Raw genomic sequence first — 14,801 nt, 5'->3', positions numbered from 1 at the left:
AGCACACTTCTGGTGTAGATGGCACAGAAAACCTTTATTAAAGTTTTCTCATTTTTTTTTTTTCTAACACAACTGACTGAGAAGTTGGGATGGAACAGGGCTATGTCACTTCCACACTGAGTCATGAACTTGCTCCATCCACAGTTCTACCCTACCAAACTAGTAATTAAATTTAGACTGTCTACCCCCCAAGGCAGCTTGTAAATCAAGGCCTTCTCATTAGGAACAGAAACATGCCCTTGGGAATGTTGCCTGGGATGGGGGCTGAAGGGGATAGCCCCACCACCATCCCAACCAAGTTCAAACCTCTGGCTGAGCCCTCCAAATAAGGAAGGCTCTGGGGCTGCCTGCCAAGCTCTGGTCTCGTGAACAGAAAAGAAAGTAGTATGGACCTACTGTGTGCCAGAGGCTTTACAGGGATTGCCATGTGTGCTCAGTTTTTTAATTACACAAATAATGTGACTGTATTCTCCTTGAAAAATATTAAAACATTACACATTAAGCTGAGGTTCCCTTAGTGGACCCCCCCTCCCGCACCTCATTTGTCTTTTTGCTTTTCTTTCTGGAAGTTTTCACGTATCCTCTTTTCAGGGGAGAAAAACCTTTTGTTACATTTGTCTTTTTTGTTTGTTTGTTTGAATTTCCAAAATGCAATATCCTCTCTATGGATACTATTTTTAAAATTCAATATTAGATTTTAAACTAGGTAATAGGTATCACGATTGAAATTCAAGAGGTACAAAGGAGTGTACAGCAAACCCTGGTTCTGAGCTGCCTAGGACCCCTACCTGACACAGCTGTCTCTAGTCTTGTAAATACTTGTAGACTCTTTTTTAAAATACAAATGCTAACAGGCCTTATGTATTGTTGCCCCTTCCATTTTTCCAATTATAAATTAAATTTTTTTTTTCTCCCTAGTATTCCTATGTCTCTTCCAAATTTATTTCATTGGCTTTTTCCCCTCCCATTGGCTTTTTAAAAATGTTATTAAATATATATTCGCACGTGTATATATACACATATATATACATATATATACACATATATATACATATATATATATGGACATGTTTTTTTTTTTTTTAAAGGTTTTCCTCAAATGTTGGCTGGTCTTTGGCTCTCTGTATTTAATAGGGAGTTACCAAGAGGATGACTGGAAGGTTGTGTGTGCAGAGGCATTCATTGGCTGTCAGCTTTGATGTGGAGCAGTGGAGCCTTTTTAGGTGGACTCTCCCAAGTGTTGATAGATAGCAGATTTTTTCTGGGGCTATTTATTTTTTTGAGAGAACAATATCCTCCATTCTCCATCCCTTGTTCTCAAAGGGGGAGTAGATCTGGAACTACTCCTGTTTCTGGCCTCAATCCTCACCTCTACTGGGCCTGGTGTCCCCAAGTTCAAAGACTCCTCAAAAATAAGCATGCGGAGGGAGAGGCAGTGTGTGTGACCTAGGTGTGAGAGGTGAGGGAGCCCCAGGAGTCTTAACACTGAACATAGACTGTTACCCCTGCATTCAGCCAGGGTGGACCCAGGGTCTAAGAACCTACAGGATCTTTGGACACCATGTCCTGACAACCTCTGCCCTGCTTGGTCTGTCAGTACGTTTTGGCCCCTGTCCAAACTCCAAAGTCTTGTTGAAATGAAATCTTTTGTCCACTGCTATCTTCGCTCCTGATCTCTTGTCCTTGTAGATTTACACCTTTTTGACTCCTCTCCTCTTATTTAGATAATCTTTGGAAAGGTGAGATGACAAATGCTCATGACCAATCTTTCATGTTTAAACAGAAGTCTTACCACAGTTTATTTAACTAGTTTCTCAAGGACTAACCTTTTGTTTCGAGTTTTTGTTGTTTTCTTTGCTATTACAACAGTGCTATTAGGAACATCATTGTAAATACCTGCCATGATCAATCGACCCTCAATCCTATGAGTCAGGTATTATTTTGATTTTACATTTGGGGAAAACTAGGCTTAGAGAAATGCCTTGATGGGTCTTTTTGTAAATTAGCTAATAAACTGTTTTTTCACATATAGAATATCTCTTAGTTTTGTTTGTTTTGTTTTTGTATAAAACATAATATATACATAGAGGTGCCTCTTTAATCTGTATGATTCTCCCTGTACAAGTACCAAGCAATGCCAGACACAAGGCAGGCAAATGAACAATGAAAGATGGTGAATTACAGTCTCAATGAGGAGTGTTTTTGCCCAGCATAACCTGCAAAATGGAGTGCTAATGGTGAACTCCCAGATATCTGCTTGAAGAGGACAGGTCTGGGCAAGACCTGTGTGCCCAATGCTTCTGTGAAGACAGCTCTGATTTGGTTGGTGAAGCCCCAATTACTTGCTACCATTTCGACCAGGGAGCCAACTGTTAATGCAGCAGGAGCCAACTGTTAATGCAGCAGGATAGGTGTGGTCCTCAAGGCCCCTGGGAAGCAAGGTAGCATGGGAGTGACAGTGGGGAAGCCACATTCCAGAGCCCTGTGTGGGCAGGACGAGACACAGGCAGGTCAGTCTTCTGGGACTAGGAGACCAGGATGCCTTGTGGTTCCAAACCTTCACTCTTCAACTCTCCTCCACTCATTAGAGATTCACTAGGGTTGACAAGCTCCTCTATTGGGCAGGGGGGAGTCCCACTCCAGATAATGTAGCTGGCAAGAAGCCACATCTTCCTAATCCATATCATATGTCAAGCTCAGAACCTGGCTGGTAGTGGGTGCTTAATATATTTCTGTAATTAAGTCAGTTGATTTGATCTGATAGCCTGGAGACTTGGGTTCTAGTCCCAGCTCTCCCTATTTGCATGATATCCTGAAGCAAATGGCTTCCTCCTTGGGCCTCATTTCCCTTATTTGTTAAATGAGGGCTCTTTCATTCTACAGTGCTAAGCATTTTGCTGGCATCAGGAGCTGCAATAACACACAAGAAAAGAGATAATTAAAACAGCATGTTTGTCATGTATATATCAATAAACCTTAAAAACACACACACACACACACACACACACACACACTAAGATCTTTGATGGACATGGTAATCAAGACACTCGCCAACACAGTTCAAACAGATTTAAAATAAAAGGAGAATCTGAGTGCTCACATAACTGGAGCAGCAAGATCCAGGTGTTCACAGAATGTCAGCAGGAGTGTTTCTCTTTTTCTAGCTCTGCTGGCCTTTGACTTAGCTTCATTTCCAGACAGGAAACATAAGCAGTTGCAGGCCTATATTCTTAAAAAAAAATTTTTTTTTTAAATAAAATGTATGTGGTTCTAATTCCAAACATCCAAAAGAGCATATGTAGGAAGTCTCTTTCCCACTCTCCCAGCCACCCAGCTTCTGCCCCTCAGCAACCAGTCCTCCCAGTTCCCTATGCCTCCTTCAGAGATGTTCTGTGCACATAGCTTTCCACTTCTTTACACAAATGAAAGCAAATTATACGAACTGTTCTGTGCCTTACTTTCGTCATGTAACTTAGATATCATTCCATAATAGTGTATGAAGTTTTGCTTTTTTCCTCTTCCCAATTTTCCTGTAACATAATTTAACCAACCCCCTATTGTCATTTAGATTGTTTCCAATCTTTTGCCAACAAAAGCGAAGCTGCAAAAAACAACTTACAATTTCCATTTCACCTATGTGCAAATGTATAGGGCTAATTCCTAGAAACAAAATCCTAGCTCAAAGGGTTTGGGTCTTTGTGACTTTTATTGATTTTAATGGATATTGCCAAATTGCTCTCTATGCATATGTTACCAATTTTTACTCCCACCAGCAAACAGATAAGGCCTGTTTGCTTAAACCCATACCCTCTCCAACTATATGAAACTTTTTGGTCATTACAAATATAAGTTAAACACAATTTGCATTTTTCTAATAGTAAAGGAAGTTAGGCATCTTTTCATATATATGAGAGTTCTTTATGTTTTCTGTAAAATGTCCATACACAATTTTCTGTACTTTTTTTATTGGGTTGTTGGTATTTTTCTTATAGATATGTAGATTTTTATATGTCAAAATTAGTACTTTCTCTGCAATATGAATTATAAATATTTTCCCTAGATTGTCACCTTTTAATTTTTGCTAATGACTTTTTGGCCATGCACACTTTTAACATTTTAAATATGTATTTAAATGTATCATTCTTCTATGACTTCTGTTTTGTTATCATACTTAGAAATGTCTTCCCCATTCCAAACTACTTCTGTGGTATTCTCACTCAAAATGCAAAGCCTCAACCTAATCATGAGAAAACATTGGACAAATCCAAATAGAGGGTTATTCTGCAAAATAACTCACCAATACTTTTTACGTGTGTCAGCGGGGGTAAAAAAAAAAAAGACCGAGAAAATGTCTCAAATTGGAGAAGCCTAAAGAGACATGATAACTAAATGCAATGTGAAACCCTGGATTAGATCCTGAATCAGAAAAGGGGCTTAGCTGGAAAACTGGCAAAATTCAAATAAGACCTGTAGATTAGTTAATAGTATTGTATCAATGCCAATTTCCTGGTTTCAGTAATTATAGCATGGCTATGCAAGATATTAACATTTGGAGAAGCTGGGTGAAGGGTACGCAGGAATTCTGTACCATTTCTGCAGTTTTTCTGTAGTTCTAAAATGATTTAAAATAAAAAGGTTAAAAATATCAAGCCTTCTTTGAGTACTTTTACTGATCAATCCCTCTTTTCCCCACATATATTTTAATTTTTAAAATCAATTTACATTTTTTAAATAAGGTAAAAAAAATACATAATGAAATTTACTACCTTAACCATTTTTAAGTATATGGTTCAGTAGTCTTAAATATATTCACTCTGTTGTGCAATCAATCTCCAGAACTCTTTTCACCTTGCAAAACTGAAGTTCTGTACCTCTTAGACAATTATTCCCCATCCTCTCCTCCCCTAGCCTCTGCTCTACTACTCTCAGTCCGTACAATTTGACTACCTTTGGTATCGCGTGTAAGTGCAAACAGTAACATTACTTTTTGTGACTGGTTTATGCTGATTAACAAGCCACTCATTTCACAATAAAATGAAAACCTACTTTGCAGCTAACTGACAAAGCCTCTGATGTTGACCAAGAAACAAATAGTGCTTGTGGTAGCTATTTATGGAATGTGGATGAGGGAATTTAGGCACAGAGAGGTTAAGGACCTGTTTCAGATCACACAGCCAAAGGTAGAAGGTACACTTTGATCCCAGAATTGACTCTACAGCTTGCTCCCATAGCCTTTGCTCTAGGCTAGGGCTCACAGAAGAGAGCCAAGACCTGGAAACCAGCAGCATCTGGTTGGTGTTTGAAGACACCAAAAGAGTAGCGATCATCTACATTTAAGGGGCAAGTGGAGGAGACAACCAAGCAGTTATGTCCTCAGGGACTGACACATTGTAGGTGCTCAATCAGTTATTTATTGGTTGAGGCTGAGAAAGAATAGCCAGAACAGTGGGAGGTAAACGAAGAGAACCATTTTTTAGAAGCCAAGGGAAAAAATCTTCTAAAGAGGGGAGTGGTCAACATATATGCTGAAAAAAGGTCGAGCTAAAGTCTGAGAAGTAATCTCTGGATTTAGGAACAAGGGAGCAGTTTCTTGGGATTTTAAGGGCAGGACATGCTTGCAAATGTTTAACAACCAACTCTCAAAAAAAAAGTATCCATTTATTTATGTACATAAGTTTTTTTTTTTTTTACAAATTTTGCTGATATAAAGCATACATAACACAAAATGCACAAATAATATATATAATATTCTTTATTGTAAATTCTACTCTTGTATCCATGATTTCATAAATGGAGTATCCTGACTACAGGAATAGTTCCAACATAAATGCTGGTCGATATTTTAATTTATATTTTAAAGTAAGACAAAAGAAAATGAATGAAGATACAGCAAAACTTCCAGTTCCTCAATGACTTGAGTGACTTCTTTGGTATTTTTGCCCAAAATGCATAATCTCAACCTAATCATAGGAAAGCACTGGTCAAATCTGATAATAGTTTACAAACCCTGGGAGAATATTTCCCTGACTTTTTGTACTATTCACAATGCAACAGTACAGACATTTTCTCTATCATTTTTTAAAATTTAGACAATCATCAAAGCCTGGTATGTTGTGTTTGCCAATTTCTGTGGTGTAAATACTCCCACCAAGGCCAATTTCAAACTATCAACTACATGTCACTAAATGAGTTCAGAAGAGATACACAGTATTTCTATCACACAGATACAAAAAATGTAAATAACCTGAAGAGCAGGTAACGGTAAAATAAGCAGGAACTAATGAATTTTGAGTATTTACTACCTCTGTTTTAAAATAAAATTTAGTTATAAATTTACATAATTTACTTTTTGATAATAGCTGTATTTAACAACCAATCCACGATGTTCCTGTAGAACGAAAAGTCGGCTTTCACAAATTGGTAGAATACACTAAATTGGTAAAACAGACTGCAGTGGGTATGACTTTCCTGATCAGGCCTCCTAACCACTGCCAGCAATGTCCACCTTCTTTGCCTTTCTTCATAATCTGCTTCCCTACCTATCTCTCTGCTTCAGCTACTCAAACTGCTCCTGTAGAAGCAACATTTCTGCCATCTTGGGCAAATTAATCCCTACTCTATAGCATCTATAAGTCTCCTTTGTAGCACTTATCACAAGTTGCTATTAAATTACTCTGGTAGTACCAGATAGTTTCTTTTCTGTCTCTGTGAGCCATAATATCTGTGATGGATCATATTCACATCTACTCCCCTCAGTACCTACTACAGTGCTTTGGTTATAGTAAGTGTTCAATAAGTATTGAATGAATGCTCAGCAGTACTTAATGAATGCTCAAGATGAAGGGCTGCCAGGAGAATAAACATAATCAGAGAAAAGTTATACATGTGTGAGGCATCACCTGGGATACATCACCAGAAAGTATTTCCTTGGATGACTTTAGCTTATTTAGAACAGCCTGGCTTCCACCATTTAGGCCTAAAAAGTATACAGATAACCTTCCCAACATACACTTAACCAGGAAACATGACCCCAAGAACATTCATCCTGTGACATGTTAGAACTTTAAACTCTTGTACTTTGTGCGTATAATGCCTAATAGTGTGTTTTAATAACTTTCTGTTAAATATGTTCTTTTCATGTGCTAGCTGACAGAGGTGGGGGGTATTCTGAGAAAAACTGGTTTGTCACGTTTCTGGTGGGAGTTCCACCCACCAAGGAGACACTCTCTGGGGGAGGTGGCCCTTCTTGCTATGGTGAGGATAATAAACCATCTCTAACACCAAGTATTACCAACACTAATTACCACCTTATGGGTAGCAATTTGGAGATACTCAAAACATTGTTTGCTCATCTAAGCTTTTTTTTTTTTTTTTTTGACGTTAAAGGATACTATTAACATGTAATAGAAAAACCACCACTTGAATATGAAACGTAACCCCACTAAACGCCGCTCAAGACAGCCCAGATAATAACTGACAACTCTCACTAAGGAAAGCTTCACATCGTACAGGACAAAAAACTACACACACTCACTCCAGTTAATTCACAATAAGATGATCGTCAGGAAGAATCAGATAGGAGTAATCAGAGTGTTGCAAGCCCTGATCACGCAGAAACGATAATCACGATTCATGCAAACTCCAATCATCATATTCTAATCTGCCCTCCAATGGAGGAACAGGTAAGGATTATCCTACCTGACGATACCAGAAAGCCAGGGGCATTCCAAACTCAGGGGAAAAGATTCCGCTAATAGTTAGGGTGAGTTTACAACGCGTAGCCTAAGCAATCTAAAGTACTTAGTCTCTTCCATTTTTGTTGTTCCATTTATTTGCAGCTCTTTTAACACATTTTTTACCATTTGCCTGCCAAAATGGTAAATAAACTAGTTCTTCCCAGAATGCTCCACTCCATGAGCTTACGCGCGTTAGCATTTCTTATTTACATATCTCCGCCCACTCCCTTCCGCCCCACACCTACCGTAATAACCAAAATAAAAGCGATACAGTCTGCAAGGATGGAAAACAGCCTCCCATTTCCCTAGTAGTTTGGCTACCCCAATTCTCCCCTGAAATTTTTGTAGGACTTAATCTTACTCTAAAATTGATTTTATTACAAAGCACTAAATAAAACGCTGATAATCCCAAACTCGACAGATAATTAACACTAAAATTCTCCACCAAATGAAGTTTTAGGGGGAAGGCCCAAGACTTTGCTTTCCTCCTTCCAGGAACAGTGAAAGGTCCCTCGTTCCTCTAGCCTTCCTCCCTACGCTCCCATGAAGGTGATCAGAGAGGTTTCTTTTTCAGCCCAAAGACGCTGACGAATAATGCCATTTCAGTGACAGCTGGGAGGGCACTGTGGAAAGTAAAGTGCTGGGTTCAGGGCCCCTTCCAATAAAAATATCCAAATCCCCAAACCAGAGACTCCACCCCAAAGTTCAGGTGGGGCAGGACTTCAAAAGACTACAGGATGCGAAGTAGATCTGACATCTTACACATGGAGTAAAGGGCTGGATGGGGAAAACCTTTGGATTTAGAGTAGACTTTCCTCTCCCATGCCTAAGCATTGGATGTTACTATACCTGCAGAAGACAAAAATGTACCAGTACGTGGTGCACTCCCAACGCTCAAAGATGAAAAAGGATAGGGCCACAGACGCACTACAGTGAGCCCCGATGGCTTGAGAACACACCTGAGTCAAGGAAAGCCTTGGGATCCACAGGTAATGATGAGCCAGAAAAGGCCAGTGGTGGGGTTGGCATCTACATAAAATTCACTTCTTGCTCCCTTGCCAATTGCAAAGGCACAGTGCCAGCAGACCTGCCTTCTGAGTTTCAGGACAGCTATGAGTAGAGGCCAGAGCTGAGCCTGCAAAGCTGAGGCCTCAGGCTACCCGCATGCCAAATCTAGGGGCAAGCCTGAACCCTTCAGATAAGTAGGAGTAGGAGTAGGCTCCCTATCTACTCCAGGAAACACAAGAATGCTCACAGTGACTTGATACACTTGCTAGAATCATTCTCCAGTGCCCTGGTCCTCCCGGTCCACATTTTAATTGTCAAGAGCTTTCCCTGATCCATCTTCCTCACTTTGTCTCTTCTGAGTTCCCACACTGCTTTATATTTTTACACACTCTGATAGCACAGTGTTTATCACACTGAATTACAGGTTCCTCCTCAAGGGACAAAATTGTGTTTAATACCATTTTGGGATCTCCAGTGCCTGGTGCATAGCTGGGGCTTAACAAATGATTGCAGACTGTATTAAATTTTCTGCATTATCTAATAAGTTCTCTCAACTAGAGAGATGTTTGCCTGCTAGGGCAAACACTATTGTTCCAAAAAGGGCTAGTCAGGTGGCTGAAGGGAGTCGTGATGGAAATAGGCCCTGTAGGATAGGTACGCAGGCAGAAAGGATACAGATGAGGCTCTGGGTACTGTTGAACATGGAAACTCCTGAGAAGAAACCGGCCAGCTCCACTGCAAAGAGGCCCAGGGTGACAGAGAGTGCTGTCACCAGCCTGCAGAGAGGAAGGGGGTTGGCTCTGACATTCTGGACTTCTTCTAAGACCCCTCGATTCCCACTACTACTTAATTCTGACCACCCGGCCCCAAGTGCTCACTGAACGTCCTGTTTCTCATATTCCTGGCGGGTGAACTTGAGAGGAAGGCAGGCCTGGATGTTGCTGTCCTGGAGAGCAGGTCACAAAGAAAAAGAAGTGAAAGGGGTGGGCGGCGGGGGATGGGAGGATCCTACCGGGTCAGGCCCTGGGGGAGGAGCGGGGTTGAGTTGGAACTACCCCTAGGTGGGAATGGAGACAGGAGGGTCTTACCCGGGACCAGAATAAGGTGATGACGACCACCAGATGCGCCAGGAGCGTCAGGAAGCGAGAGGGCACGAGTCCCGTGATCCGGCCCATGGCCCCCAGGGATGGAAGCACCTCCTGGAGCAGAAGCCGTGGTCTCTAGGGCTAGAAGCTCAGGGATGGCCACTCCTGAAGTAGCCCTGGATAGCAAACAAAAATTCAACATACGCCTTTCGCGCTCGCGCTGGCACCGCCCAGTTGCCTTAGCAACCGCGTAAGGGGGAGCTCGAACCGGATCCCTGAAAATCTCGCGATCGCAGGAAGTTCTCGTGCCGCGAGGGACTACCTGGTGAACGCTAGTCTCTAGTCCGCTGGGGGTGGTCCCGGCAGGATTCCTAACGGTAGCTACGTCCCCTCGCGCAGCGGAGCTGTCTGTCGGCAACTGAGACTGTGCGGTGTGACGGGGCCCGGCACCGCAGAATCTGCCCACTCAGAGCCTACGAACGGAAATCCGCTCTGTCCTAACCCAGGGACACCCCTTCTTCCCCCATGTCCACGCCCAGAGCGGGCGGGCCCCATCCCGCACTACGTTTTCCAGGATGACCCTCCGCCTAAGAGTCGCTCGCCACAGACCATTGTCACCACCTCCCCAGACTTAGGGCACCGTCATACCCAAGGCATGCATGGTCTCTCCCCTTCCCTCCGCGTCTAACTTCCCACTGCCCTAGGCCAGAGGAGACGAAAGGAACGGAACGTGGAGAGGTGGATGTCCCTAGATTGTCCAGCAGTTACTTATTGTCACGGAGCCCCTGATTGTTCGAGGACCTCAGACCTGAGCCTGCCTTGATTCTGGTTCTGCCCAACCCGACTGCCCAGATAGCTTTGTTCAGTTCTGTGCAGGATTTGCAAAGTGCAGAGAAAATGGCCAGCTCTCTAGAACTAGGATGTGGATGTGTTTTGGGAAGGGAGTGAACCACGTGGGCCTGGAAAACCGGGAGTGGAGGAAAGGAATGGTACCCAGCGTCTCTGGGAGGCAAGGAGCGGGCGGCGACGCAGACTCTGCTCCGATTTCAAGGTGTGGACATCTAACTTTGCCCAGCCACGGCCCAAGAACTTCTTACTATCGGCGAATTCATTGACCTTTGGATCTCAAGGGGATCCCTGAAGAACTGAAAGTTCTGCGATTATTGCTCAGAGTCCAATCCTATCCTAACGGGAACCTCCCTGCTTACATCCCAGAAGAACCAGCTCTCTCCTCACTCCCTGTCTCCGTGCTTTTAAGCCTGTCTGAACTTCGAGTCTAAGAGGCATTTCTGATTTATTTGTTCATTCAACAAATATTCATTGACCAGCTAGTTAAGCGCCAGGCACTGAGCTGGGCTCCTGTTCTTGAGGAACAGACAAGAAATATTTACCTTCGTGGAGTTTATATTCTAGTCAGGAAGATAGACAACAAACATGCAAACAGATAATAAATCTACAGGGTAATATGGGCTATAAATAAATTTTTTAAAGGGAGACAATATTGATAAGGGAAAAGCTCTTCGAAAATGGATTGTATGTTAACCTTTGTGTTAGGAAATGTGGTAAAAAAATTAAGAGGAAACCCATTTCTCTCTTCCAGGATCCAAGTGTAATAAATGGATTTCCGTTTTCTAAACCAGTGGGTGAAAAAATTCAAAACTCAAAGAGATAGTCAAAAGATGTTTCACAGGTCATGAAAGACAAAGACAGGAACACTTCCAGGTAAGAGAGACTAAAGAGAAATGACAAATTTAACATGATATTTTTAATGTATTATTATAATGGATCCTGGACCAGAAAACAAAAAAACAACTTTATTTATTTTATTATAAAGGACATTAGTGGAACAACTGACAAAATTTGAATAAGATTTCTAGCTAAGATAATAGTAAGTGTTAATTTCCTGATTTTTTATAATTCTACTGCCTTTGTGGAAGAGGTTTTCCTTGTTAGAAAATACTAAAGTGTTTAGAGATAAAGTGGTATGGCTGCAATTTACTTTTAAATGGTTTATAAAAAATGTGTGTCTGTAGAGATAGACTGATAAAGCAAACATGGCCTTGAAGAAGGTACATGAGAATTCTTTGTATTTTTGCAACTTTTCTATAAATAAAATTATTTAAAAATAAAGTGTCATATGATAAGCCCTTTTAAAATTTTCCTTCTAGGTCTTATCCAGTATTATCATTGAGACATTAAGTTGCTTTATAAAATGAAGGAATGATTTCTAAGATTGAAGATCCCTAAATGTTGGACTACTATATATTGAAACCATGTAATGACATTTTCAGATAAAACCATCTCTTTGGAGGACGGCACAGCCTTTTCCTCATAATGGAGACAATGTGATCTCCAAAACACATAAAAACTGCAATCATTTAGACTTTTCAGAGGAATTATTTTTATAAAGGGTAAGGTTCTTTATTTTCTACTCGGAAAATATCAGGTTATAATCAAATATTACCCACACAGGTTTCTCAGGGCTCAGGTGTGTAGGGGAGTTTCTCTCTTTTAATTGCTGGACCATTTCAAAGTTCTGAAAATATTTTCAAACCTCCCCCATCTCAGGCCAGACAGGCAAACTCATCAATATAGTGGACTCAAATGCTCCTCTCCCTTGAGGTGAACCTCATCGCTATGAGATCCTTAAAATGAGTAACAGTGATGATAGCTAAAGAACAGTGAGAGGTGGGATTTCTGACTCTCCAACATGGAAATTACAGCACAGCAAGCATAGAAGCATTCTTAGCACATAGTCAAGATCCAAGGACTGAAGGCTGCCCATTCTTTTCTTCTTTCTTCCTATAACTTACATACATGCCTTTTCTCCTGAGAATAGAAAGCCCAGGCCTTCAGAGCCAAATTTCCCCAGCAACAGTTTATCAAGTCTTGACTGTTCGCACACAAAGGAAGTACTGTCATATAGTGGGCCCTGCTTTTTTAAAAGGGAGGTCCCCGGAATAAAGAGAATGAAGAGGAGTCAATCATGTGAAAGTTTGGGAGAAGAGCATTCCAGGTGGAGGAACAGCAAGTGCAAAAGTCTTTAGGTAGGAACAAGCCTGGTATGCTTGTTGAACAGAACAGAAGCTAAGTGTGTCTGAAGTATAGCAATAGAAGAGGGAGAAAAGATCAAGGTGAGATGGGATATATAGACAAGAGTCAAATCATGTAAGGCCTTGCAGCTATGGGGAGGGACATGGTCAGGTTTATATCCTAGAATAATGGTCCCCAACCTTTTTGGCACCAGGGACCAGTTTTGTGGAAGACAAATTTTCCATAGATTGGGGTGGGGGGTAGGGGAGTGGGTGGTTTCAGAATGATTCAAGTGCATTACATTTATTGTGCACTTTATTATTATTACATTGTGATATATAATGAAATAATTAATACAACTCACCATAATGCAGAATCAATGGGAGCCCTGAGCTTGTTTTCCTGCAACTAGATAGTCCCATCCGGGGGCGATGGGAGACAGTGACACCCTAACTGTATTACTATGTACAGTCTACTCTGTAATCTAGTTTTGGCTGCTGTCACTGCAGAAAACCCTGCTTCACAAAGATAGGACATTGGAAATGGAAGCAGGCTTTTCAGTGCTTTTGTGGCAATCTCAGGCTATTCAGCCTTCACTTTAATCCAGAATGTATAGAGGTTTGAAGTTGTCTCAAACTTACTTTTAAGGCCATTATCATTTGCCATCTCAAGCAGTTGATCCTCTTCTAGCATGGACAAAGTTGATTCACCTGGCTTATTCACAAATAGGTCATAGATCCATTCTTTCCAAGTTTGGGAGTCTTTTGTGGTTGGGAAGTAATGTTCAAACACTTGAAAGCTGAGATAAGTGATCATTCACCAGCTGGGAGAAAGAAGGCCTTGGCTCAGTCTCTTTCAAAATCTCTGCTAATGTTTGAAACATGTCAAAAATCTCAATGTTTACTCATTGCCCCCATAATTCCACTTTGGCTTTGAATGCAGCCACTTTATCTGCTAACTTGAATACAGTTGTCATTCTCCCCTGAAGTGAAAGATTGAGTTGGTTAAGCAGGTTGAATAGGTCACACAAGTAAGCAAGTTTTGCATCCCATTCTGCATCACTGAAATGTGCTGCCAGTGGCGACTGTTTTTGTAAAAGAAATTACTGGAGCAGCTCTCATAACTCAAAAACTGCAGGATTGAGCCTGGTTAGTACTTTGATGGGAGACCACCTAGGGAGACCAGGTGCTGTAGGCATAAAAAAGTAAGGGATGTAAACTGACAAGTTCCGTTCAATCTGTGAGATTAACCAAGGGTTGCCTCACCTTAAAAAAAGAAAAACCTCTGGCCAGTGATCTACCTCTAGAAAGCTATCTCACTTCTGTGTATAAGAGAAGATGTGTGTGTTCTGTGTCCATCTCCTCAGAGAGCTACACAAATTGATGTGTGTTAAGGGCATGTACTTTAATGTGGCAGATGATTTTAATCACATCCTGCAAAATGTTGTAAAGTTCAGGTGACATTTTTCAGCTAGCCAGCATTTCTCTATGGATGACAGTATGTAGACTGACTTTCAGAAATGACCTCTTTGACCCAAATAGTGAAACCAGAAAGCCGTCCAGTAATGGCAGCCACTCCATCCATGCATATACTGACACAAAATAACGAATTCAGTTTTCTTGATATGTAATCAAAGACTTGGATAGTTCTGCTGTGGTGTTGTTTGGCAACAAAAGTGCACGTAACATATCCTCATGCACATCTTCCTGAAAAATATATCACACAAAAATAAGCATTGTTGCCTTGTTGTCAATATTAGTAGACTCATCAACCTGGATTGCATACCATGGTGATTCATTCATCCTAATAATTACACCTCAAAATCCTCTTCTATTTCATCAATTCATCTAGTTATGGTGCTAGCCGAAAAAGGAGTATGTGCTACCTTTTGAACTTCAACCTCTCCTAAAAGTTCATGACAAATGATGTCCTTAGCAGC

At 41.2% G+C, this 14,801-nt stretch overlaps 1 protein-coding gene and 1 non-coding gene across 5 annotated transcripts; both read right to left on the bottom strand.

Annotated features, from left to right (window-relative positions):
* Positions 1-1,086: 1,086 nt before the first annotated feature.
* On the bottom strand, positions 1,087-10,719 carry TMEM107 (transmembrane protein 107). Of its 4 annotated transcripts, none has more exons than XR_004951459.1 (6): positions 9,833-10,122; positions 9,623-9,690; positions 9,420-9,520; positions 8,586-8,682; positions 3,101-3,229; positions 1,087-2,910 (listed from the first exon to the last, which is right to left on the bottom strand). XR_004951459.1 is itself a non-coding variant. In XM_016154718.2 (6 exons), exons 2-6 carry the CDS (start codon positions 9,917-9,919, stop codon positions 8,290-8,292), a joined length of 423 nt encoding a protein of 140 aa, XP_016010204.2. In that variant the 5' UTR covers positions 9,920-10,005; positions 10,152-10,719; the 3' UTR covers positions 7,151-8,289. The 4 variants fall into 4 exon arrangements, 3 of the variants coding, with proteins under 3 accessions (XP_016010204.2, XP_016010205.2, XP_036079117.1); XM_016154718.2 differs by lacking the exons at positions 1,087-2,910; positions 3,101-3,229 and adding exons at positions 7,151-8,359; positions 10,152-10,719 and having other exon boundaries at positions 9,833-10,005; XM_016154719.2 differs by lacking the exons at positions 1,087-2,910; positions 3,101-3,229 and adding an exon at positions 7,151-8,359 and having other exon boundaries at positions 8,607-8,682; positions 9,833-10,123.
* On the bottom strand, positions 7,571-7,705 carry LOC118604424. Its single transcript, XR_004951732.1, has one exon. It is a non-coding gene; the product is annotated as a U8 small nucleolar RNA (small nucleolar RNA).
* Positions 10,720-14,801: the final 4,082 nt, after the last annotated feature.

Source organism: Rousettus aegyptiacus, unplaced genomic scaffold (genome assembly GCF_014176215.1).
Source record: "Rousettus aegyptiacus isolate mRouAeg1 unplaced genomic scaffold, mRouAeg1.p scaffold_m13_p_6, whole genome shotgun sequence".
NCBI lineage: Eukaryota > Metazoa > Chordata > Mammalia > Chiroptera > Pteropodidae > Rousettus > Rousettus aegyptiacus.
The sequence above is the reverse complement of the archived record's forward strand: the minus strand, read 5'-3'. Positions and strand labels throughout refer to the sequence as shown.

Excerpts from the sequence above, each read along its gene's own strand:
- TMEM107 (XM_016154718.2), bottom strand. The coding sequence starts at position 9,919 with ATGGGCCGGATCACGGGACTCGTGCCCTCTCGCTTCCTGACGCTCCTG. Across the intron at positions 8,683-9,419 it reads CAGTACCCAGAGCCTCATCT|CCATCGGGGCTCACTGTAGT; the intron begins GTATCCTTTCTG and ends TGTGTTCTCAAG. Across the intron at positions 8,360-8,585 it reads TACATTTTTGTCTTCTGCAG|TGCCCTCCCAGCTGTCACTG; the intron begins GTATAGTAACAT and ends TACTTTCCACAG.